The 27252-nt window shown below is 41.5% G+C and overlaps 2 protein-coding genes across 11 annotated transcripts in view; one reads left to right on the forward strand and one right to left on the reverse strand.

The window, feature by feature from the left end:
• SLC20A2 (solute carrier family 20 member 2) overlaps positions 1-1646 on the forward strand; it is a 106807-nt gene extending 105161 nt beyond the window's left edge. For all 9 annotated transcript variants that reach the window (XM_047855332.1, XM_047855330.1, XM_047855335.1 and 6 more), the window contains one exon: positions 588-1646. In XM_047855332.1, coding sequence (XP_047711288.1) covers positions 588-752 — 165 coding nt within the window. In that variant the 3' untranslated portion in view covers positions 753-1646. The remainder of the gene's footprint in view (positions 1-587) is intronic.
• A 9944-nt stretch (positions 1647-11590) lies between these two features.
• On the reverse strand, positions 11591-25788 carry VDAC3 (voltage dependent anion channel 3). 2 transcript variants are annotated; one of them, XM_047857188.1, is made up of 10 exons: positions 25491-25788; positions 22668-22736; positions 21916-21965; positions 20715-20717; positions 18131-18283; positions 17239-17291; positions 15449-15676; positions 14024-14174; positions 12564-12621; positions 11591-12115 (listed from the first exon to the last, which is right to left on the reverse strand). In XM_047857188.1, the coding sequence occupies exons 2-10, from the start codon at positions 22732-22734 to the stop codon at positions 12024-12026; spliced, it is 855 nt and encodes a 284-aa protein (XP_047713144.1). In that variant the 5' UTR covers positions 22735-22736; positions 25491-25788; the 3' UTR covers positions 11591-12023. The 2 variants fall into 2 exon arrangements, with proteins under 2 accessions (XP_047713144.1, XP_047713145.1); XM_047857189.1 differs by lacking the exon at positions 20715-20717 and having other exon boundaries at positions 25491-25784.
• Between the last annotated feature and the right edge of the window lie 1464 nt (positions 25789-27252).

Here is a 27252-nt window from a genome sequence, read left to right on the forward strand (position 1 = left end):
GAAAACCAGTTTAAAATCAAGAGGCCTGAATTCTAGTCCTCAGTCGGCTGTGATTTACGATAGCTCCTCGTGCTCCCGAATCCTCTCGGGATCTGTTATCCTCTGTAAAAAATGACGCTGATTAGATACTCTCAAAGGTCTTCTCCAGCTCCAACATTTATGATGCTGTTATTCTAAGAGAAGGATACGTTATTGCTATTTCATTATGTGATTAAAACAGGTTCATAAATTGCAGTAAGCAGTGTCCTACCTGTGGAATATTTAAAACAAGAACATTCATAGTTTATAAGGTGCAGAGAGAATAGAAAACATGTCATTGGCTAAAGTTCCACTCAAACAGAGCAGAACATAGGTGGAAAAGTATACCAGAACTATATGCTAAATAGAATAATCCTAAAGTAACTGTACCTGAAATCTAAACTATTTTAAAAGCTTTAACAAATGGAGGGGAAGGAATTGGTAATATTATATAGAATTCAGTTTCCTTCTGAGATGAGCCAATTTACATTGGTTGAACGCAGATTTTGTGTCTCGCCTTCAGATCTGTGGACCTCTGTTTTTACTGTTAAATCTTTGTGCTCCGGCAGGTGGGGTCCGTGGTGGCCGTGGGCTGGATCCGCTCCCGGAAAGCCGTGGACTGGCGCCTCTTCCGGAACATCTTTGTGGCCTGGTTTGTGACTGTCCCCGTGGCCGGGTTGTTCAGTGCTGCTATCATGGCTCTTCTCATGTACGGGATTCTTCCATATGTGTGATTTGTCTTCTTCCGCCCAGTACACAAGGGAGGGTCTGGTGTGGGTATGTGTGGGTGGCGTGTTACACGCACGCTGCCTGCGCACGGGCTGTCTCCCAGCCAGCTTGTCCGTGGCCCTTTCATATGGTTCCAAACCACACTGTTCACCTACACTGTAGAGAGTCATCCTCCAGAGCTAACTTAACTACTGTACATAATCATGTGCATTAAACTGGTATCGTGGTGACATAACGTGGTGCAGTTACTTATATGTTAAATATATATTGTATACATAGAATAGATAGCATTATTTCAAACATACTCGAAATGGGAGTGGAGAAATATTGTCTAGAATTCAATATTCAACAAATCTTTGTACGGAATGATTTCAGTGGCAAATTTTAAGAACCTTTTAAAAGGAAAGTGTAGATTGGAAAGTGCTATTTTTCCCATTGAATATACTGTAAGATAAGTGTGAATCGGGTTGGATGCACATTTGGGAAGATGTACGTCCGGGGGTGTGCTCTTGAGTAATACTGGGGTAGGAGTTCACAAGTGCTTTCACTGAGGAATTTGTTCATATACTGTGTATTGATTATGTAATATATCATAATTGCCTCTGTAAATACTTAAAACGGTAATTTTTTAATGGTGTGCTTCCCATATACTTTTTTGATCAGAATTTTGGAAAGTACCAAAGAAGCAGGGGAATAGCTTGCCAGTATTATATTTTCATACTGTCTTTCTCCCCTTCCCATGAATCCTACTGTTAACCTAGGCTGTAGCGAGACCGCCTCGCCCCGGCCTGCCCCCTAGCAGGGCGGAGGCCGAAGCACCAGCCCCCTGTCACGTGCTCGTTACGAGCATCCTACTTCCTGTCCCCCGCCCCCACTGCCACCACTCGCTAGTTACTGGTGAGCCCTGCAGTGGCCCGTCGTCGTCGTCGTCGTCATCGTGTAGAGAATGTACATACGTGAGGCTGCCCGATCAAGCACCACACACCAAGTCCAGTTTAAATTTTCACCCGTACTCTCCCCTGCAGCCTGAAAAAGCGAATTCTTAAAACACTAAGGCGAGTGAGTTGACATTCAGGAGGGGGTAGAGTTGAAATATCAGACAATACATTGGATTTGAGGATTTCCTTGAGGCCTTTACTAAGCTGAACATCTTGAGGCTCTACTGTAGTCCCACTGGATTCTGTCCTGAAAGCGGGAGGGAGGGAGTGTGAGTGATGCTGGAGCCTGAAACCGTGGAAATGCTGCTAAAATTTTTATATTGACAAACGTTTTCTTGGTACTTCATTGTGATTTTTCATTAATCAACCATATTAAATTTATAATAAAAAATGCCCTTCAAAAGGTTGCCTCTGAAGTCTTTTTCTAATTATCTATTCAATGTTTTTTTGTTCAGTTTCCACAAAAATAAAAGCTACGTAATTTTACTTCTACTTTTCAAATAACTGTATTTTACGACTATTACATGTTTGTGCAAAAAATATACGTGCTGGGCGCCTGGGTGGCTCAGTCGGTTAAGCTTAAGGCTAAGCATCTGACTTCTGCTCAGGTCATGATCTCACAGTTTTGGGGGACACCTCGGAGCCTGGAGCCTGCTTGGGATCTGTATCTCCCTCTCTCTGCCCCTCCCCTGCTCACGCTCTCTCAAAAATAAACATTTTTAAAAAATTAAAATATATATATATGTGTGTAAGAAAAGGAAAAAATGAGTCACACAACCCAGCATCCTGAAATGCCCACTGTTAGCACGCATGCACACGCACTCCACACACGTGTGCATGCGCACCCCTCTCCCCCCCCCCCCCCCCCCCCTTGATCCTTCAGCAATTTGACGGGAGGGTTTGTCCCGGGATGGGATTTTATTAAAGGGTGTATCACACTTCTGCGTTCAGCCTTGCCCCCTCGACTCTGGAGTCAGCCAGCCTCCTGAGGGGAGGCGGGGCGGGGGTTCACATGTTCAGCGCTAAGGACCTAGCAGAAAAAGGCTCACTCTCTTCTCGACTCAAGCAGCCCCAAACAAAAGCAAACCTTTGAGCTGAAGCAAACTCCTCCGGCCTCCGCGCAGGGGCCGCCTGCCCCGTCGCCTTCTGGAGCCAGGCAGGTAACAGGCGAGGAAAGCTGACCAGGTGTAAAAAGTTCATCTCCACAGAGAAATTTGCTTTCCGTGATTTTTCAAATGGCATTCTAGGCCTTTCAATTTTACCCTCTTCTAATAAAGCTTTATCAGATTGAAGAAGTTCTATTTCCTCCTAAATTTAAAGAAGAAACAGTCACAACAGCGCCAGCTGGCAAGCTGCGGTCCAGGGCCCTGGGCCCCAGCGCAGGCCCTGGGCCCCAGCGCAGCCCCCGCAGCCAGGGCGGCAGGGACAGAGGCCCAGGAAACGAAGTGGGACAAAGGTCACATGCACACTGAGCCTCCGAATGACTAAGCATGCAGCTCTGTCACCGGCGCACCCCCGCGCAGCCTGTTACCTGACAGAGGGGGCCACTCCCTCCCCTCCCCACGAGGGTACCCGAGGTCTGGCCGAGGATGGGTCACCTCGGAGGGGGAGGGACGCCGGTAAGGGGCTTCCCCGCCCCGGGCCACCTGGAGTCCTTCCTCTGACGTCATTGTAATCAGCCTCTCTCTAAAAATGCAAACACTTCTCTGAGGAGGGGAACTCCGACGACCCTGGCAACTGATTTTGTCACCAGATCACACCCTCTGCTGTCTGGGGCGGAGAGGGGCGCCCTTGGAGACCCTGGCTTCCCTGTGTCCCTGCTCCTCTGGGAGGTTCACAGCGTGCACGGAGCGCGGGTTGTCCACGGGAGCTTGAGTTCCCCAGACAGCCTTTTAATTCCTTCATTTTCTGCCTTTCCAAAAGGACTGAACTTTTGAGCAAATATGTAAACACATTCATTCGTTTTTAACATTTTTTTTAAAAAGTCCTGTCCCCTCAGAATAAGCTGCAGAAAAAAAAAAAATCCATCATTCTGAAAATGGAATGTAAAATTAGGCCTCAGTGAATTTATTCAATCACAAATATTCAATTACCGTGCAAAGAGCACCCAAGGATGATGCACTGTGTTCTGAGTCCTCAGATGAGGTTCAGCCTCACCCTGTGGTTGACCTCGAAGTGCTCCTGCCAAGGTGGTTCCTGGCATCAGGGAGCACTGGGCCCTGCCAGTTCCAGTTTCCTCCCTGGGGACCCCAAGGCCTCCTGTGGGGCTGTAAGGAGTTCTGGGGGACAGTGTGATGAAGGGGGCCACTCCAGGCCTGGCTCAGAATAGGGATCCATGAACAAGTGTGTGTGTTTGCCTTCCCTTGTGGTTATTCACTGACCACTTTTTGTGGATGGCTCCCCTTAGGTGGGCTGCTTGGAGGAAAACATTAAATTAGATGGAGAAAATGAATAGCAAAGAAGCCATAGTTGAACAAAACAGCCAGAGACCAAAAGAAACGGGATGATGGGTTCTCTGCGTGCTTGGTGAGGGAAGAAAAAGATTGGGGGGACCTGTAGGATACGGTTGAATTCTCATGAAGACAGGGAGTCCTGTCCTTGGATCTTCACCTTCTTAAATATTTTCATAGGGCTTCACCCTTTATTATTAAGAAGACAACAAAACAACCCTGAAGCATGCTATGAAAAAAAGGGGAAAGTCACCTACACTCCATCACCCCATGACACTGAAACACCAGTCTTTGGAACACCTGGAGCTGGCCAGGCACTGGAGAAACTAAGGCACAGAATGAGGAAAAGGTCCAGGCAGCCAAATGGTAAGAGGACCAGGCTTCCCCACCGGCCTCTTCCTCTGAGCAGCTGTCAGACTGTGTCCACAACTGTGGCCTCTAGAAAAAGGAGGATAGTGCCGTAGGGCTGGGAGGAGGGTGTCCGGAAGGAACACAGCCAGGTGACTAAGAACTTGAAGGAAGCCTAGGAAGAAAAGGCGAGAGGCTTATTCTGACTGTTTTTATAAAAGAAATAGGAATTCAGTCTGATTTAAAGGAGTTTCAGACTCGACAAGTGTGATTGATCATCTGGTCTCCATCTGGACAGGCCAGAACAAATTGAGAACCTAACAGAGCAAGAGGGCTTTGGGTTACAGTAGGATGGCCAATTCCCTTGCCTTTCCCGAAGCCTTGACATTTGGTTAAAGCAAGCCCTGAATGTAGACATTCCAAAGTATGTGTCCGTATGGTGCTAGGGAGTGAGGTCAAAAGGAAGGACCTGCAGGACAGAAGGCCCGAACTCCACAGCTGGGCTATTATCGCCTCTAAGCAGCAACAGCGACACCCAGTGGGGTCCAGTGTAATTGCAATAGTGACCATCTTGCCAGAACCTTTTAAAAATTGCAGGTGAAGTCACCTCACAGAATAATTGTATCATAACTCAAAGAGTTGCTAGAAATATCAGTATCTATTTCTTTGATGGCCACAGAAAAAATATGAGCATTTGCCAAAGGGAACCTCAGTCTGTACAGTCAGTATGCAGAAATCCCCATGACTTGGCAGACAAAACCAGGCCCACCTGCGAAGGGCTCATTTTCATCCATTCAGTAAACATCCATTGGATGTTTATCACGTGCCAGGTATTGGCCTGGCCACTGGAGGTCAGAAGACAAAAAGGCTTCTAAGCGTTCACAGGCAGGAGGGGAGGTGGGCAAAACAAAACTGCATGACAGTGTGGTATAAACCTTGGGGAAGCTTTCATGGAAGAGGCAGCGATTTGGCTGAAAGTCCAGGTACAAAGTGGACAGTGATAGCATTGTTCAGTTTGAGAATCGGTGAGTTTTAGATGCCTGCAGACTATCTGAGAAGAGGGTCTGGCAGGCAGCTTGCAGGAAAGGCTTGGAGGTGGGCAGGAGGGCCTTCTTAGATGGCGCTAACTTTGGGAAGAGCTTTAGAGGGCAGCTGTCAGGAAAATGGGCCAGTGATGTGCAAGGGCTGAATGCAGTGGATGTGTGAGGACCGCTAGGAGCTGTGTTGAAGCACATACCCCACTCACCCCAACCCCTCCAGGTTTGGATGTGTTTCCTTGGCAGACAAGCCCAATCTCTGGGAGGAGGTGGGGATTGGCTATGATTAAAAGCACACATACCATGAATGCTGTGCTCCCTTCTCAGTGTCTCCTTCACAGGACTGGCCCACCTTTAGCATCACACTCTGGCCTCTCTTTACCCTTATGTTCCCTCCACCAGGGGCAAGGGAGTGCATATGGATGGTGTATTTGGGAAGAATGAACTGGGCACGTTGGAATTAGTTCCTCTCATCTTCCTCTTGGAAGCACAAGAACCCCCTCCTCCATTCCACCTGGAGGAGGACTGCCCTGTCAACTGGGGAGGACTGAGGGGGAGGGGGAGCACTGCCCTGTCAACTAGCCTTTATCTAAAGATACAGCCTTTGGCTTGTATCTGTTGACACCTTGTCCTAATTTACAATTTATTTGAAACCTGAGTGAGGCGGTATGCTGCCGTCATCAGACCACCTTCATTCTGAGAAGGCCCCTGAGGTGTATCAGAACCTCCGAGGACAGGCAGATGGGACCCGGAACAGTTTCTCACCCGTAACCAGGTTCTAGAGTTAGAAAAGGCTGAGGACAGAACCTGAGTGTCAACATTCAAGTGAGAGCAAACGAAAAGGGGGATTGGAGTCTAAAGGAAAACAGGCAGAGAACTGAACCCAAGAGTACACAAAGCATGCACAATCAATCAGAGGCTACAGTCTTAAAGGGGGTAGGGGATGGGGGTCCTCCATGTGCAGAAAACACAGCAATCTTCATGCATGTGTAGGTAGGTAGGTAGCACTGTAGGGCAGCCAGAAACCACTTCAGCTTAGAACTCCTGCTGTCCAAGGTTCTAGAACCTGAGGCTTGCCCACATTGGTGGTGAGCTTCCAAGGACATTAACTAAATGAAACTTTGCAACATTGTTGTCTTCCTCTGTTCCTTAAGCAGTGATGCTGAGTATGATGACGCATTAGCAATACGTTGTGTTGTCTTCCTGGTCTCTTGCAGAAGTAATATTTAAAATGTGATGTGTAGGAGCACCTGGCTGGCTCAGTCAGTGGAGCATGTGACCCTTGATCTCAAGGTTGTGAGTTTGAGCCCCACACTGCGGGTAGAGATTACTTAAAAGTAAAATCTTTAGGGGTGTCTAGGTGGCTCAGTTAGTTAAGCGTCCAATTCTTGATTCCAGCTCAGGTCATGATCTCACAGTTCATGGGTTTGAGCCCTGCACCCGGCTCTGTGCTGACAGTGCAGAGCCTGCTTGGGATTCTCTCCCTCTCTCTCTCTCTCTCTCTCTGCCTCTAATCACTCGAACACTTGCCCTCACCCTCTCTCAAAATTTTAAATAAAATCTTTAAAAATTAAAAAAAAAATGTGATATGTAAACTTTAATTTCTTTAAATGTAATAAAAACCTCATGCTTGTTATTTCTTACCACAAGAAACACCCATATTCCCATCTATTTAGGTAACTCTCCTAAGGCAGGTAGAAGCCCCTGGTGTTTCTTGCCCTGGCCAATGCCTTGGGGCTCCTTGTCCCCTCAGACAAGGGGGCACCTCAGCTGCTGCACGGGACACACACTGACCACCTATCAGACACTGCAGCCTGCCACACTGCCACGAGGGCCGGCTACCTTTTCAAACAGTATTAATTAGAGAAGTATTTCCCTAATTACAGAAATAAGAAATTCACTTTAGAAAAACAGAAATACAGTAAAGCATAAAGTCAATAGAAATTATTCATGATTTAAAAAAAAATTCATGATCCCACCTCCCTGAGATAATGAATATTTGGGGGGTATTTTTCTCCTATGTTAACATATACCTTTTAAAAAAATAAAATTGAGATTAGTTTTTTACTTTGCTTTTTTCTATTTAATATGCTGTGAACAGTCCTCAATGGTTCTTATTCTTCAAAAACATGATTTTTAATGGCTGAATAATGTGCCACTTGATGAATACACATACCATCATTTAATCATTCCCCTACTGTTCCCCATGTGGAACATTTGTTCTATGATAATGAGTACCTCTAATGATTTCCTTAAGGCAAATTCCTGAGTGGAGTCACTGGAGCAAAGAATCTGCTGACATTAAATACATACAAACCAGAATGTCCTTTCTCTATTCCCAGGTACAAAGCTCACAGGCTGTGGAAAAGGCCAAAATAAGTTACCTTGAGAGTAAGGCTCAAAAGGAAACACTGAGGCAACATAGTGTCCTGAATGAATCAATTTAAAAATTCAATAAAATGAAATAAATGATTGCCTTAGGGGTACCAGGCTAATTGAGAAAGGGGAGGAAGACCTGGGAAGATGAGGAGGAGAAAGCTGGTGGGCGGCAGGAGGGGAAAGAGGTGCTTGTGTGCATTTTACGGGGGACAGAGGGAGCTACTGAGAATTCCCACCATGAGAAACCACAATGAACTGCACCATCCTAGAAACACCTCTCACGGCTTTCTCTCCTGGACTACTGGACTCCCAAGATGTTTGCAGTCACTGTAATGAGGATTAACAAGATTAAGTCATATAAGGTAACCACCACAGTACCTGGCACATACACTCGAGAAGGGTGCTTTTCTTTCTGCTACAAGTTAATGACCCTTACAACAATGAAGAGACTTAGAACACAGCCTAGCAAACCACAGGATTCAGTAAAACTACTGAATAAAGGCTGAAATTTAAAGCACCTATGTTCATATCTGGATTAATGTATCAATACACAAAACTTGGCTCCTTAGTTCTGCAATAATGGATCATTTAAAAGGGACAGATAGCACAAGATTGGAAAAAAACACAACCCTACAGCAATCTCCTTCCCACCTAACTCTAGCCATAAATATAACTAACTTTATCAGATAACTAAGGTATTAATTAGGGGTACATCTCATTAGTGTTTCCCTGAATCTCCTTATGCCCCCTTCCTCCCACTTCCACCCCCCACCCGTAACCACACTAGAATGAAGACAAATCCCCCAGAGCTACGTTAACCCACGGCAGTTAGCTCCCGCTCCACTCTGTACCACAAAGGAGTTTCCATGTGCAGCAGCGGCCAGCCCACCTCAGCATCCCACCAGCACTCACACTGCATGGAAAGTCCTGCCAGGGTCAGACAGATGTCAATAGGACAGAACGAACTTGTGTACCCCTCTTCCTTTCCCGTGGTACTTTATTTCCTGTAATGGTCGTTTGAGCCACAAAGATCATGAGAAAATCAAATTATATCATGTGGCTGGTAGATATTTTCCAACATAAGAGGTGGTGGTTGGAATCTGGGTGCTAGAAAAGATGATCTTTGGTGGTGGCGGGGAAAATACCTTGTAGCACTAATATTTTTCAAAAAGCAACAGTGTCTAGTGGTTGTTAAGATGACTCATTTGGGGCGCCTGGGTGGCGCAGTCGGTTAAGCGTCCGACTTCAGCCAGGTCACGATCTCGCGGTCCGTGAGTTCGAGCCCCGCGTCAGGCTCTGGGCTGATGGCTCGGAGCCTGGAGCCTGTTTCCAATTCTGTGTCTCCCTCTCTCTCTGCCCCTCCCCCGTTCATGCTCTGTCTCTCTCTGTCCCAAAAATAAAATAAAAAACGTTGAAAAAAAAATTTAAAAAAAAAGATGACTCATTTGGAAACTGAGCAAGAAATCTAACAGGCAAATCAGAGAATTATAAATGATCAGTAAATACGTGAAAACAGCTCCATCTCACTGGCAATTAGGGAAATACAAATTAAGACACCATTTTTCACTTCTAAAACTGGTAAAAATTTTAAAGTTTGATGACATTCAATGCTATTGAGGATGTGGAGAAATGGGCACTCTTAACCACCAAGGGTAGAAACAGAAATTGATATAAAATTTTTGAAGGACAATTTTGTACTACTTATCAAATGTACATGTCCCATGACTTAGCAATCTCTCTTCTAGAAACCTATCCTATAGAACTGCACTAAAGAACAGCCATGAGTCACAGGTGGCTATTTAAATTTGATAAAAATGAAATAGAATTAAAAATTGAGTTCTTCTGGGGCACCTGGCTGGCTCAGTTGGTAGACCTACAACTCTTGATCTTGGTTGGGGTTGTGAGTTTAAGCCCTATGTTGGGCAAGAGATGTCTTAAAATTAAAAAAAAAAAAATCTTAAAAACAATTTTTTTTTTTGACAGAGAGAGAGAGGGCATAAGTGTGTGAGAGGCAGAGAGAGAGAGAGGGAGAGAGGGAGAGGGAGGGAGGGAGGGAGGGAGGGAGGGAGAGAGAGAGAGAGAGAGAAGCCGGGCTCACCTGAGGTTCGTGTTTTACCCGAAGAGGGGCTTGAGCTCACCTGATGTGGGACTCGAACTCACAAACAGTGAGATAAGACTTGAGCCAAAGTCAGATGCTTAACTACTGAGCCACCAGGTACCCCCTACATTTTTTATTTTTTTTCTAATTGAGTTCTGAAGTGCCTGGGTGGCTCGGTCAGTTAAGTGTCTGACCCTTGGTTTTGGCTCAGGTCATGGTGTCAACAGTTCTTGAGTTCAAGCCCCACATCTGGCTCCATGCTGTTAGTGCAGAGCCTGCTTGGGATTCTCTCTCTCCCTCTCTCTCTGCCCCTCTCCTGCTCACTCACTCAAAAAAAAAAAAAAAAAAAAAAAAAAAAAAAAACACCTTAAAAAAATAAATTAAAAAATTGAGTTCTTCCACTGACCTAGTTACATTTCAAGTGCTCAACAGCTACATGTGTCTAATGACTACCATATGAGACAAGGCAGACACATCATTTTCATCATCACAGAAAGATCTATTGGGTAGTGCTGCTATGGAAATATTTATAGAAGTAGACACAAAGATATTCAATGCAGCATTATTTATAAAGCAAAAAACTCAATACAGTAAAAAGGAGAATAGTTCAATAATATCACATTTATAATCAAGTATAATAAAAAACATAAGACAGATCTATATGAACAAACATAAAAAGAACTCTGATATGTTAAATTTAAAAGTATATTGTGGGGCACCTGGCTGGCTCAGTTGGTTGGAACATATTGACTCTCGATCTTAGGGTTCTAAGTTCAAGCCCCACATCACATGCAGAGATTACTTAAAAATAAATAAACAATAAATAAAGTATATTGCAAAACAAGATGTGGATTTTAATATTATATACATATATTTATGTAATCTCTAAAGACACTGAAAAGTATCTGCAAAGATATACATCGAACTGTTAGAAGTCGTAGAAGACAGAGGGACTGGAGAGAGGAATGCAAATTTTCACTTTTAATGTCTAAGCTGAGTGAATTTGTTGCAACCAGCATATACTGTTTTTAAAAAAAGATTTCAAAAAGAGTTCTATTTTTGGAAAGGACAATATTTACCAGTAAGCCCTGAAGATATTAGAGCCTATTCATTTCTTTTCCAAACTGGTATCTCCATTTTTGGGTTATCATTTCTCTAGATCCAGTAATCGAAAGCACTTTCCTGAAGCCCTGGGAGGAGCTGCAGACGTGCCTCCACCTACCAGTGTCCTCCCGACAGCATTTCCCCAACTGTACCCTCCCCTTTGCCCGTCTTTCTGCCCACTCACCACCCCCGCCCCCACTCTTTCTCAGCAGCTTTACTAAACTACCAATATGGTCCTGCTTTAGTGCGATAGGAAGCAAGCACCCCAACAAAGGCGTCCAGCAGAACAAAACTCACTGTTTCACTCCTCAGCCTGAGTGCAGAGGAACAGTCAGAGCCGTAAAGACAGATGGAAGGGACAGGCAATAGCACAGACATTCCAGACATACCACTTTAGACCTAAATCCCATCACCTATGAGAGTATTTTTCAAAACAAAACCTATCACACCAAATATAAGAAAACCATCACTAGCAAATCAGATGAGCGATTATGTTCCAAATGTGATGGGTTTATTTTATTTTACTCTGATGCAAAACCAAGGATTCCACTACAGCACAGAGACCAATATATTAAAAGGTCATGAAAAAGTGGTGTGGGACATGCAGGACGTGATGTACAAACTGGAGGATTGGGTCATTTCCTTTGTAACATGACACTACATTGTCGCTGAGGAACACATTTAAAATAACACTGTGGAACTCAACTGAAATGTGGCACAAACATGACAACTTCCAGGCATGCCTTCAAGTACCTCCCTCAGGATGGACTTGCGATCTCTAGACTTCAGTGTGGGGAGGATTACAATTCTTTGGAAGAATAAAAAGTTCACTTTTGAAATTTCACAGAAGAATTTTAAGGCCAAAACATAGTGGGTTCTCTTCACCTCCAGGGACAAATAGGATGCTTTACTCAAAACCACATTAAGCTTCTAGCTCAAATCCCAACCCAACCTTGTGACCTCCTGCATTGAAGTTCTTTCCGTCGATTAAAGCTGATAGGGTCAGTTTGACTCCTAGGAAGAAGAAAACACCACAATCACTCGTAACAAGTATTACAATCAGCTTTTCATTTTCTAGAAACAATGAACATGGGTGGAATCAAGGGCATGGATTGCAGCTGGGTGTAAGAGTTACAAGCATTCAGGTACCACTAAGTCAATAGGGTTACCTAAAATCATTTGATCTGCAATGAGCAAAGCACAATCACAGCAAACTTTATTTGGAATTCAGGGTTAAGAATAATGAATGACCAACCAAACTCACAAGCCACAGTGACCTGGTTAGAAATATAGAATTATTTTTTAAACAAAAGCATTTGATCTGCTTTACTTTGTATGAATAACCAATTGTTACACAATGGACTGAATCAACCTACAGTTGATTGTAAGTTTTATAGGTTATTTTCATTATTTTTCCATCATCTCCTACCCCACATCCAATGTTATTAATTCCTTTACTCACCTGGTCGAAGAGTCTGAGTATAACCCAGTCCAATCAGGCTGGCATTATTTACTTTAGCCTAAAAATTAGGAGATGAAATAGAAACAGTTAGAAAACAACCAACTTCATAATATGTAAGTCCAGTACAAGCACCATTTCATGCATCAGATTTCCAAAACTAAAGCACCTTCGGGTCAATCTAGAATTACTGGAACTGAAAATTTAATTAATAAAAATGTAAGTCTCTTCAGTTAATAGGACTGGGAGAGATAGTAGGGACTTTGAGAATGCATGCTTAAAGGCCTCAAACAAATTTTTTAAAACACTGTGCAGCCAGGTGTGCCTGGGTAGCTCAGGTGGTTAAAAGCATCCGACTCTTGTTCGGCTCAGGTCATGATCTCACAGTTTCCTGAGTTCAAGCCCCACATCGAGTCTGCACTGGCAACACGGAGCCTGCTTGGGATTTTCTCTCTCTCTCTCTCTCTCTCTCTCTGCCCCTCCTCCAAAATAAACATTCATAAATGGAGGCACCTATGACTTCCATTTTGATTGTTAGAATAGGAGAGCTTGTTTGGACACAAATACAAATTTTCAGTGTACCACAACCAATTCCAAGTAAACTTCTCCATACTTCAAAAAAAAATTTTTTTTTAATGTTTACTTATTTTTGAAAGAGAGAGAGAAACAGAGTGTGAGCAGGGAAGGGACAGAGAGAGGGAGACACAGAATCCTGAGGCAGGCTCCAGACTCTGAGCTGTCAACACAGAGCCGGATGAGGAGCTCAAACTCATGAACCACGAGATCATGACCTGAGCCAAAGTTGGACATCTAACCAACTGAGCCACCCAGGCACCCCAATAAACTTAAAAAAAAAATAAATAAACACTGTGCAGCCAAACACCCTGGTGTACTGAATTCTTCGAGATGCCAGTTTATAACCTCTGACAGTAGTTAGAACATAAACTCTGGTGAGAGAAGATCTGGGTTCAAATCTTGACAATGCCTCTTACTGTGTGACTTTGGGCAAGTTACCTGACCTCTCCAAGTCTCAGTTCCCTCATCTATAAAATGGGCATGAAGATACTACTCACCACAAGAGTAGCTGGGAGGACTAAATGAGATACTACACATAAAGCCTTTAGTATAGTACCTGAAATTGAAGAGCTCAACTAGTGTCAGAATTAATAAGAATTACTAAGGAATTACAGGAATAGTAATCAAATCCCATGAATTTACAGATAGGAAAATTTTGAGGCCAAAGAGATAAAAATGACTTGAGAAGGTCAGACAACAGCCAAATACAGGAGGAACTAGGACTAGAACCCACATGCTAGGACGTGAGGTGTGATACTCTTTTCACTACACAATGAGCGTCTCACTAAAGTTAATGGAGAACATGTGTACAACAACCATCTCACAACATTCATTTACAACTCAGATGAAACCCTAAGAGTAGATCCAATCTCGTAGCACATTCTTACAGATAGAGAAGTTCTACAGTCCAGCTTGTATTTAGCAGCGATGCCAAAACGGGTATTGTTACTGCCAGCCGTCCAAGCAAGGTTTATTGATGTTTCAATCTTCTCATTAACCTTCTGGTAGATAGACCCTCCAAATTCAGTGCCGTCATTCCTATTTTCATGATATAAGAAAAAGTCATAAATATCTAGCTAGTACCACTCTTATGACATGGAAAAAATTCTAAGACTATCTGGATAAGGATCTCACTTTGCAACTACCTATTTCAGCAAACTTCTAGTATAAATGACTACCAAACAAAACAAGGAACTAAATCCAGTTACGTAATTTATAACCATCTGATTAAAATGTAGTTAACATCTGATTCATTTATTCAGCTCCTCCATACGAATTTTTTAGACAAAATTCAATTATGAAGGCAGACGCCTCTAGTAAATATGATCTGTAAGTCTTTGAGATGTTCAAAGAATTTAGAGACCTAAAAGTAGAGTTCAATAAGGATTCTGCAAAATAAATAACAAGAATAAAGCCAATTTTTAACTTCATCTGAGACACAATCCTAGCATCAGAAAGCACCCCAAACACAATACCTAGGGTGTATTTCTCTAGAGAAGTGCCTACATTATTGCTTCAAAGCATCCCAGAACTTGGTCCCTACTTTCCATGGTTTTCCTGATAATACTGCTTCATCAATTTTAATGCTACTGTCTATACCATTGCTTCACTTTATTTCAGTGAACTGGAATATCTAGTGAAGGGCAATCTACACCACTTGAAAAACACCTAGCTTATCCTTTGCTTTTTCTTCCTGGAATAGTACAGTGCCCAGTAGGCCAAGACATTAAATACAATTTAAAAATTCAAATTCATTTAACCAACAGGATGCAGCCTACAGAATTGAATCCAGGATTGCTTTGAGGACTTCTGCTTCTTCTGAATGCAACAGGGGTGGCTGGGTTCTGACCGTGAGTACCTAAAACCTCCATAGAATTACTGGGGATGTTCCAGAATGCTCAGGTCAACTGAGTGGTTGCTCTTCATGATCCAAATAACAGATCTACTTCCAGATACTGACAAGCTAAGTAGGGCACTAGAGGAAGCAGAAGAGTCTCCAAAGGATCCCTTTTATCAGGAGGTGACCACGTCCTGGGCTCTCTCCAACCCAGTGGTTCTTGTATAGATTCTAGACCTTCCTAAAGTTTGGGGTACAGGCTGAGAGGCCAGTTACTATCAGCAGCAGAGCACAATGCACCAAGTGCCCTGGCAATGTTTTGCTGACTAGGAAAATTAGTACAGTGAGGCTGGATGTCCACCAAAGCACATTAAATGCAGGTACCTCATTTCTAACTTTCTCAGCATGTTAATGGTTACCATCTTTTTGGGCAACTGCACTAGTACTAAAGGAGGAGTGAATTATAAACACTCACACATGAGTGTGCAGCTGGAAGTCTGCGGCCTTGTAACCCAGAGCGAAATTATTCTGTGACAGTTTGGATTTGGCTGTGTCGAAACTCATCTGATAGCCAGCAAGCCAACCTTCAAAGGCTAACACAGCCCAGCCATAGATGGTTGGTCCAGAAAAATCTATATCAACATTGCTGCCGAGACTGAAACATTCCCGCTTATAGGAGGCCTTCAATTTTCCACTCTTCTTTCTGTAAACAAATAAAAACAATACAATGAAAGCAACATGAGTTTCTACTACTGTCTAGAAATCTTTAGTGTAAGAAAGATCCCCTCCTTCCCCCAATGTAAATATTATTTTGGTAGATGGTATACATATAGTAAAATTTCAAATGACTTAGCTCTACAAATATAATTTTGTTAGGATTATAAATACCTATACTATTTTTATCTATTCTTCACTGTAAGTACAAATGATGGGATATTTCATGATTAATTTCACAAAGGCATTAACAAAAGTCTAAAAAGGAGTAAGATATTTCAGTACCGAATTAATAATCTGTATACATATGTATTCATGAGAAGCCAAATCTCTTTAAATGTTTTTAAATGCCCAAATGCTATAAAACATAACACCCGACACACTTCTCAAAAAGAAGTGTATTTTTTTTTAAGGGTAGAGTGCTTTAGTAAACATATTTATTTTCCTTAAGGTGAGTGTTTTCTCCCTGGACAATAAATATCAGATGGATGGATGGAAGAGAAGTATACATTTTTGAAGGACAGTACCGAAAACAAGAAATTGGTTCTTTTTAAAAAAAAAAAAAAAAAAAAAATTTTTTAACGTTTATTTATTATTGAAAGACAGAGAGAGACAGAGCGTGAGTGGGGAAGGGGCAGAGAGAGAGGGAGAGACACAGAATCTGAAGCAGGCTCCAGGCTCTGAGCTGTCAGCACAGAGCCTGACACGGGGTTCGAACTCACAAACTGCGAGATCATGACCTGAGCTGAAGTCAGACACTTAACCGACTGAGCTACCCAGGCGCCCCAAGAAATTGGTTCTTAATAATCCTGTCGTCTTCTAAGCAGGCTTCTTCTGAGAGTATTTATCTGGAAGATAACTGAACTGTGTGGCAGGAATGACACACATGCTGTCACAGCTGAGGAAAAATGTCATTCTGCCTTTATCTAGCAGCGGCCCATAGGAAACAATACCATGCCCATTTTTCAGATGAAGAAACTGGGGCAGAGAAGCTGGGGGATTTTTAAAGGCCAAGAAAGCACATCAGTAGCAGAACTACTGTTTATAGTGTTCCAACGCCGGGAGATTACAGTTATTCTTAGGAAATTAACTTCTCAGCAAAATACTACATCCATGAATCTTTAGAAGAGCTTAAGAAATATCTAGTCTCAGGGTGCCTGGTTGGCTCAATTGGTAAAGCATGTGATTCTTGGTCTTGGGGTTATGAGTCGGAGCCTCAGGTTTGGTGTAGAGATTACTTAATAAAATATTTTAGAAAAAAAAGAAAGAAAAGATCTAGTCTCAAGCATGTCTATAGCCTAAATTTTTCCTACTATGTACCTCCTTGGACCAGCTTTATATTTTTGTTCATCTGTTCAATTTTCAAATCAAAACTTTACTCTGCTTCAAGGGAGTCCTCCTTTCTCTTTAGTACATACTCAAGGTCTCTGGGGTTCCTAAAAGCAACCTCCTACGTTCTCCCTGCACCTAAACTTTTCATTGCAATTCCCTGTTCTAAAGCTCTCTATCCCTACAGACTACAAAAACAGAAAATGGGGTTTGGATAATTACCCTGTGTTCGGTACAAATATGGTATCAAGAGTCAGTTTCAACCCTTCAGCCAACTGAAAAATAAAGATTTAAAACGAACAATTAGTAATTTTCTATTCTTCTTTTGACCTAAGAAAACAAGTGTAAAGTTTTCTCTAACTTCCAAACAAAAAAAGTCATTAAAGAAAGCCAAATATTCAATTATTTAATAAATTACCTCTTTATTCTTCCCTGTCTCCTTCCCCTGTCCCCTTATTCCCAGGCTTCATCATGATTCTCTCACCAAAATACAGGTTTAAGTTGTAGGTCAAATCTATTACAGCCAATAACATTAATTGCAATAAAAAAAAAAAATTCCAATACAACCAAATAAGCTTGATACACTCTTAAAATTACTGTAATGAGATAACCTGACATTTAACAAGCCAACCTAAGTAATTTATTCAGCTATACATATATATTACTGATACATGATGATGTTCATATAGACATACCTCAAAAAATAGTGTCCTGTACAAAGCAAATATTTGTACGTGACAAATATCTGCTGATAAATTTTTCTCTTTAGAAACATTACAGAAGTTAGAAAGAGGGATTTTTCTACGGAGCCAATTTTGCAATGATTACAAAATAAAATCAAACAAAATCACTATAAATAGTCTAGTTTACCAGGAGAGGCTCAGTTATAAGTAGAACTGGTCAGAACCAAGATGTAATGTGATAATTATGTACTCACAAACAATGCTTCACTTTCTAGAAATGTAAAATATACCAGAGAAGGCCACATGCAGAGAAAAAAATATGGCTACTATATAGGTTATAAGATCTCATTCATGTTGTATTTGGGGTTTATAGATCATTTTATCTGCAAGATAAATTTAACCTAAAAGTAATTTCTAATGCTTTCTTTTACCTTATTCTCCAAAGAGATTTCTGTTCCAAGAGTGTTATCTGTGTTCCATTTCTGAGTGAAGGTAAGTCCATAGTTACAGACCTTATATTTGGTCTCTAGGTTGCCTGACGCTTTTCCTGTATCAGTGTAAGCATGACCAGAAGTAGAAAATTCCTGATAAGCAAGAAAAATAATTACTTTAAAAACAGCTCATCAAACAAAAAATACTCATTTCAGAAAGTAGTGTTCAATGCATCGGAAACCAATATAGTTTACTTTTTATCACAACTTATTTCCTGCTTTCCTTCTTTCCTATTTCTAAAGTTTAACGAGTTTCAGATCTTTCCATTATTCCACCTCTCTTACTGATATTTCTTGTTCAATATACTCTCTTACTAAAATGGAAATCTTAAACTCTCTTTTTTAGAAGAGAAATATCTTGGGGCACCTGGATGGCTTAGTTGGTTAAGCGTCCGACTCTTGGTTTTGGCTCAAGTCATAGTCTCAGGTTCTTAAGTTCAAGTCCCACATCGGGCTCTGTGCTGACAGCGTGGAGCCTGCTTGGGATTCTCTCTTGCCCTCTCTGCACCTCCCCTGTTCAAGTGCATGTGCCCCTGGTCTCTCTCAAAATAAATTTAAAAAATAATAAAAATAAAAGAGAAATATCTTTACTGAAAATAAATTCCTTTACCAAAAACACAAAAATATTAGATCTTGAACATTTTACTTTCATGACCTGAAAATGCTTATTCATTCTCTATCATATGTTTCAAACTATTAGTTAATTTTAACATCCTTAAAAATCCCCAAACACTAGGGGTGCCTGGGTGGCTCAGTCGGTTGAGTGGCTGACTTTGGCTCAGGTCACGATCTCACAGTCCGTGAGTTCGAGCCCCGTGTGGGCTCTGTGCTGACAGCTCGGAGCCTGGAGCCTGTTTTGGATTCTGTGTCTCCCTCTTTCTGACCCTCCCCCGTTCATGCTCTGTCTCTCTCTGTCTCAAAAATGGATAAGCGTTTTAAAAAAAATTAAAAAAAAAAAATCCCCAAACACTAGAAAGGACTACCCTATCCTCTTCAATAGAGTCAAAACTTCATTGCATCAAAATAATTGTTTTTAATTTTTACTGTGGTAAAATACACCTAATTTACCATTTTTAAGTGTGCAGTTTGGTGGCATTAAGTACATTCACACTGTTATGAAAACTTTATTGCTTTGGTCCACAAAGCTATCATATCTGTAAGGGGCTCCTGGATGGCTCAGTCGGTTAAGTGTCTAACTTCAGCTCAGGTCATGATCTCTTGGCTCAGGTCATGATCTCACAGTTTGTGAAATCGAGCCCCACATTGGGCTCTGTGCTGACAGCTCAGAGCCTGGAGCCTGCTTCAGATTCTGTGTCTTCCTCTCTCTCTGTCCCTCCCCTGCTCACGTTCTGTCTCTCTCAAAAATAGATAAACATTAAAAAAAAATTTTTTTTTAACTATCTGTAAAACTTTCAGTATAAACAATTTCAATATTTGTAAGTATGTACCCATTTTTCACAACAAAATGTAATGTTATAACTTGTCCCTTTTTCTCTCTTCTCCTCATCTACCTTTTAAAGTGTTTTCTACCAAATAGTTACTATGAACATCTCGAAATATATCCTCCTCCCTCAGTAGGTGTCCTTTCAGTCATATGACAATGAGCAATAGGAAATAGATCTCCTTCTAAAAGGAAGCAAACAGTCAACACCTGTCACTGACAATCTATGAACTGTCGAGAAAAAAACCTTCTGATTGGCCCTGTTTTTAGAGCGCATTTCTGAAATACTGCCAACAGTAATGAAATGCTGCCAGCCCTGAGCAGTTCTGTTTCACTGCCTGCAATATGAATCCTCCCTTTACCAAATACCCTGCTCCCCACATCTAGTTCTACAGGCTGATGAGACAACTGGGAAACTATGATCTGTTTATCAACACCACGCAGGAAGTTTTCCAAGATAGTATCATGCTGCACATTTTAGGGCAAGGTCTCAGTACAAAATGACAAAACACTAGTCATGTTTAGAAGTCTACACAATTATTTAATGTGACCGTTGCTTTTTTTCAGTAGATCCAGCTACCCAGTGTTTTCTTTTTTACATACACCTCTCATAAACTTGAAAGTATAGCAAATATAAACCTCAATTTTAGTGTTAGAAAAACTTCACACACAAACCTATGGTAAAAGTGTATTTAGTCTACATTTTTTCCGTTTATCGTCATCATTTCTTACTTTGAAAGTCTCTCAAAAGTCTAAAATACCAGACGTACAAATCTCAAAGAGAAGGCCAGAATTTTTCTAAGGTAAAAAATTAGCATTGGCTCACAACTGCTTCAGTTTTTCTCTAATTTCATCATTAGAAGGAACAGTGCAAAATACATTTATAACATGCATTTAACGTCTACAGCTCTATAATAAATAAGCAACAAAACTACCATAAAAATGCGACTGTTAAATAGATGCCATATATTAAGTACAATCTGATATCTGATTGGAGCAATGGATGAAATTTATCCTAAATCAATACCAGAGACCAAAAGCAGTCATAAAAACAAGCACACAAATATGCTCTGTTTTTCTTACCATCTGAATGAACAGTCCCACACCACAGCAGCATGAAAGGGAGATAAAATTTTAGTCGATGATTTTTGCAACACAAACCTAACTTGAGCAAATTCTGAAACCCTATTCAAAGTGAGTATAATTTTTCCATTTTAACAGAATCATATAACAACATGCCCATCCTAGTAGGCAGTTGCATATATATTTATTTACCACTAGAAAACCCAGGAAAAAAATGATGGTGACAAACCAGGATTACATGGAGTATGAGACAAAGTATCATATGAATTCCACATGCCTCTAGCCCTTTTAACTAAATCATTCTATCCAGAAATAAAATCCGCACTGGTTTCAATAGGTAAATACTAAAAAGAGATGCTGCCAATGAGGAGACATCAGAGAATGAGGTGAATGTAAAGCTAATTCATTTGCCAGATTTATTGAATAAAAGTTCTGGTTAATAACACTTTGAAAATATGCCTATATCCTTTACTATATAAATAACTTCCAGTAAAAAAGACTTTATGAACATCAATAAGTACAGTAGATTAATCCTCTATATGCATTTTATTTCTACATTTGACTAATCATGAAGGGATAGAGGCTAAAGTTAATTTGTTTTTGTAAGAGGGCAATAAAACTTGCATAAACTCATTATAATGAAAGTATTTAGTAGCCATACACGTACTCATGAAAGTATAAAGATGTGATATATGTCCAAAATACATATATATTTTATGTCCTGAGAGTAAGATTCAGCATATTCTTATTATGGCAAACACAAAGGACCCCCCCCCCCCCAAAATTCAACCTGGATTGTCTATGGGCTACAGGGAAGATGCTCACTAAAATCTGAGAATATGACAAAACTGTAGGTAAGATAGCGTAGGACCAAATGTATGCTGATTCACACAACTAGACTAAACACTTTTAAACAGGTTCCTTTAGGTTAATTATGCTACATCTATTAAAAATATATTGGGGTGGGGGCAGGGTGGCTTAGTCAGTTAAGTGTCCAACTCTTGATTTCAGCTTAGGTCATGATTTCAAGTTCATGAGATCAAGCACTGTGTCAGGCTCTGCGGTGACAGCATGGAACCTGCTTGGGATTCTCTCTCTCTGCCCCTACCCTGCTTGCGCTCTCCCACATTAAACAAATAAATGTTAAAAAATATATATATATCTGTATCTATATCTATCTATCTATGTCTTAGGTACTTACCACTCCACTACAAGACTTGGTTCTCAGGTCTATTTTGACCATGCCAAATCCTAGACACACACAAAAACACATTAATGTATAAAATGTGACATTCGCTCCAGTTTTTACAACTTAGAAATTATGAAAATGGTCCTTCCATATGGAAAATACAAAGTATTCTCATTAGGTGAGAGTTCCATAAAAACAATTATAATGAACTAAGTATAATTTTTAAGCCCTCAAAGAATAAAAATTATCAAAAAGTGTTATGCTTATAAAAGTATAAACTTAAATAACTATACTAATTAATAAGAAAAATCAAATGTATATAACAAAAATTAAAAATTTAAACATTAAATTTTAAAAACTAAAAATAAATGTCCATTTGGAATCAAAGAATGTTACTCCAAAGAAGTCAAAAGTTGTGTCTTCACACTCATGAAAATTAGGAGGAGGAAAAACGTAGTCCCCGCTTTAATTGTCCCCAGGGCTAGCCAGGAGAGACATAAGTATTACAGATTTATATTACTTCATCTTACAGCTAACATTAAATATGCATAATATATGTATGTGTATATGTATATAATAGCTTTTAATGCTTGTAAGGGACTCTACCTCTAAAGAGTCAAGTCTAATAACCTGTTGACAGTTATCCCCTTAAATCTTATAAAGTAGATTAATGTTAACCTTATCTTACTAGCACTATCTTGCATATAGTAAGCATTCAACACCAACCATTACCCAAAATTGGAAATTTACAGTAGCATTCTTACCGTATCCTTTGTTGAAGACATCCTTGGCGGCCTTTCCTAGGTCACAGTAAGTTGGTGTGTTACACATATCTTATAAAGAAAAATGAGGACAAAGGAATAAAAATAACCATTTAGTATTTATTCACCCACAGTCCTCGTATTTAGTCCTGTGAGAAGAGGTATACACTTTTCCTTTGCATCATTAAGGCTTATACCCTAATGCAAGCAAAGTTAGGAGAAGGCATTCTGCTCCTTTACAAAGAACTTTTCAGAACACTGGAGAATAAAAGGGTTTTTTCGTGCAATTCACAGAGGTCATCTTTCTGACTGCGTTTCAAAGAAAAGAAATTTCTCACAGGCTGAAGGAGATGCTGTGTTAAATTGGATTTTATAATATATGTATTATATTATATATATTTTATATATGACATATAAAATAAAGCCTAAGAGCTACATAAAGTGACAAGGTAAAATTGTTTTAAAGAACTGTAGGAACAGACGCATTAAAAATCTTCAAGGTGAACATTTTTGCCACTCTGAAATTCAGCTCTTAAAATAAGAATTACCACACTAATTGAAATGTATTCTTCCAGAATATGTCCTCTCTCAAAGCTTTTAAAAATAAAATTATATAGGGGCGCCTGGGTGGCTCAGTTGGTTAAGTGTTTGACTTTCGATTTCTGCTCAGGTCATGATCTCGTGATTGGTAGGATCCAGCACCATGTCGGGCTCCGCACTGAGCATGGAGCCTGCTTGGGATTTTCTCTCCGTCTCTCTCTGCCTCTCTTTTCCTCTCTCAAAATAAATAAATAAACGTTAAAAAAAGGTAACAAAATTGTAACAACAACAACAAAAATATATAATCTTACCCGTTAACTAGACACGGGATAAATTTCACCTGCAATAATTCTGCTTACCAAAAACTGGTGTATGCTCTGAAGTTAAAGTCTTCAAAAATCTTTCCCCTTGGCTGATTTTTTCATCTTGGCTGCTCGGTATTCCTCAGCTTTTCTATTGCCAACATGGCCCTCACATTAAAGTTCTCAGAAGCGCTATCAACACCGATAAGCATACCACTCCTTTGCCCTCTTTATATAATGGGAACTCTTTTCCTGCAGCAGCCTCAACAACTATGTGTAACCACTTGTAGAACCATCTCATCTCAAGCAGTCCCATTAGCCCAATTAATAGGCCCAAAAAATCCAGAGCACCAGCTAGCCCGTGCAATTACTAACTATGCCTGAACTAGCAACACATTCAAACTAATAGTTATTTATATTTATCCTGGCTCTTAATCTGCCCTCCTGCTAAGTTTCTGCCTATACCATATCTGAACACAATATACACATGATGCACTTTTTAATTGTGAATTCATTTAAAATTTGTTCCTTAACCTAAACCTGTCAAATATGAAGATAATATATGTTAAGAAGGAAGAGTACAATATAAAAAATATGTGTGTGTGTGTGTGTACACGTGTGTGTGTGTGTATATAGAGAGAGAGAGAGGGAGGGAAGGAGAGAGAGGGAGAGGGAGAGAGGGAGAGGGAGAGGGAGAGAGAGAGGGAGAGAGAGAGGGAGAGAGAGAGGGAGAGAGGGAGAGAGAGAGGGGGAGAGAGAGGGAAAGAAAGAGGGAGAGAGAGAGTACATACAGCAAAGGGGAAAGAGTCAGTATAAATATACTGACTCATACCATAATAAAACTTTGTTCTAAACCACAGGGTTTCAGAGTCCACTTCCAGGGCAATTATTTTTACAGTTCAATTCCTTGCATTTAAATGATTGATCCTAGACTATTTACACATTGCCAACTGCAATTTGATATTACTCTTTATTATTTCAGTCGATGCTGGTATCTGTTGGAATTTTTCCGGAAGTCTAAATTTGGGGAGGTAAGTATAGAAACGCAGACACTATATATTCAAACAGAAATGTTAAGGCTCTACAGTCTGGATTTTCATCTCCTGACAAGAGAAAAGGTACACTTAAATGTTTAGAAACATCCATCTAATTACAGCCTTTTAGAATTTTGCTTTACTGCCAGACACTTTGCAAGGAGTGTAGCCGGTTTAGTTTACTAACTGATCTCAATTCTGCCTAGTTCAAGCTTACTTTTTCAGGCCTATGATTCTGATGGGTAATGCACTGCTGGTATGATCAAGCAAAAAATCGATAAGATACAGAGACTTCACGATACTCGGGAGTAAAGCTATCATTACATATTTCTATTGGCTCTACAAAATGCGCTTGTCGTTTGTTGGCATGCACAACGCACGGGTTTGCTTTAGATGCGGGGGGGGGGGTTAATTAGGTAATACTGCTTTACACAATTAGTAATTTGACAGTAAAGAGCCCCTTTTGTTCCTCGTTTCGCCTTTTTCAGTTGCACGTATGGCATCCTCTCTGGCGGTAAGGAGTGTGAGAGCTCCCCTGATACTGGACAATTCCAGAGAGGAAGCTGGGGACGGGGTTGGGGGGTTGGGGGATGGGGTTGGGGGTCGAAGATCCAACTTCCCTAGAAACCAACCTCCTTTCTGGCCTGACGCCTGGAAAGAAAAGTCCTGTGGGCCCACCAGGCGTTGACAGGGTCGCGGCTCGGCGTTCCGAGCGCCACTCCCCACGCCGGGGCTGCGGCTCCATCACCTGAGGCGGCCAGGGGAGCAAGGTCCTCTCTGCCCTCAGCGGCCCAACCGGGCCCGCACCCCATTAGGCTCCTCTCTCCCTTCCGAGCCCTCCGTTAGGCCCGCCTCTCACCGGGTCCCCAGCTCTGTGGCGGGCCACCACCCACCCCCGCCAGGCCCCGCTCCGCCGCCGGCTGCCCGGCCACAGCGTCGGCTCTCCTCACCTCCAACCAGAGGACCTGTCTCCGCTCCGCCAGGGCAACGCTGAAGGTCTTCTTCAAACCAACGCCGTCCGCGCCTGCGCGGCCTCACACTCCCCGCGGCGCCTGCGCGCCCCTAGCCGCCCCCACCCGCACGGCGTTTGCGCCGTAGTGTCGCGCCGGGTCGCGCGCCGGGGGTCTGAGCGCGGAGAGGAACAGCTGGGACAAACCCAACTGTCTGGCTCCGTGTGCGCGCGTGCGCGGGACGGCCCGGCGCGCAGGTGGCAGGGGCGGGAGTTGATGTAGGCGAAGACGCTTTGGGGACCGCACCTTTGTGCCTGAAGGGGCTCTCTCTCGCGAGAACGCCCGGAAGTTACTAGTTACTGTTGCTATGGGAGGGGCCGCGGGGAAGGCGGGCGGAGCTGACCGGGGATGCTACTGAGGGATGCTGTGGCCGGGCACGTCAGACCGTTTCATTGAGATGCGAACAGATCTTTATGGGAATTTTGTCTCCGACTGACTAAAATTCAAAAATATGACCCTTAAGCTCTCTCAACTTAAGAATGAGAAAACATGGGTCCCCAGGGGGGACGTAATTTATTCAAGATCACACAGGTAGGGGTAGATTATAATTCAAAGGGAGAGAGGAGGTGGGGGAGAGAAAGCCCTTCTTTAAAGAAGAATACCAACTAATAAATATAGAAGAAATTATAGAAAAATAAAATCACCACTCTTGGAACCACCCAATTGCAGGCAAAAAATTATCTATAAGTGCTAGACATTTGAAGATCGTCACAGTTCCAAAGTGTCAGCCCTCAGATTCCGTACTAAAAAAGGGTACTTTCACATCAAAGAAGTCACCCAAGTGATTAAACTTAACATCACCAGGGATGATACAGACTGACGTCATATGCCCCCTACGTGATGCACAGAAGACACTAAGGTAATATTCTTGCTAAAGGTGTGTCTCTATTCTTGCGGAAACAATCAGACAAATCCAATTGAGGGCCTTTCTGCAAAACACCGCTGGGTCCCTTCTAAAATGTAAATTTCATGAGCACCTGGGTGGCTCAGTCCCTCCAGTCGCCCACTCTTGATTTCGGCTCAAGTCAGGATCCCAGGGTCGTGGGATCGAGATTCAAGTCCCGCTCTGCCTGAGCGTGCAGCCTGCTTAAGATTCTCTCTCTGTCTCTCTGTCTCTTTCTCTCCCTCTGCCTTTCTCCCTTGCTCATGCATGCATGTGCTCTCTCTCTACAAAGGGGGAAAAAAAGAGAAACTTCTGATGACAAACTGCCCTTTATTTAAATAAAAATTTTAAAAATGTAAATTTCATGAAAGATTAAGAAAAAGATTGGTGAATTGCTCTAGATTAAAAGAGACAAAAGAAAGCTTTGACACTACAAGCAATGTAATCCTAAATTGGACCCTGCATCAAAACAACAACAACAACAACAAAAACACAAGAAACTGTTAGTGAGAAACATTATTGGCACAACTGAGAAAATTTGACTATTATATCAGTATTGTAACATTGTATAATTTTCTGATGTTGATAATTGTATTTTGGTTATGCAGAAATGGCTTTGTTTTTAGGAGATATATATATGGTAAAGTATTTAGGAATGAAATGGCATGTGATTTCAACTAACTCTCAAATGGTTAAGAAAAAAAAGACCAGAACTAAATGTCCATAGCGTTAATAATTGGTGAATCTAGGTAGAAGACATATGGGTGTTCATTGCATTATTCTTAAAACTTTACTGTAAGTTTTACATTGTTCAAAATA

The sequence above is a fragment of the Prionailurus viverrinus genome, chromosome B1 (genome assembly GCF_022837055.1).
Source record: "Prionailurus viverrinus isolate Anna chromosome B1, UM_Priviv_1.0, whole genome shotgun sequence".
Taxonomy (NCBI): domain Eukaryota; kingdom Metazoa; phylum Chordata; class Mammalia; order Carnivora; family Felidae; genus Prionailurus; species Prionailurus viverrinus.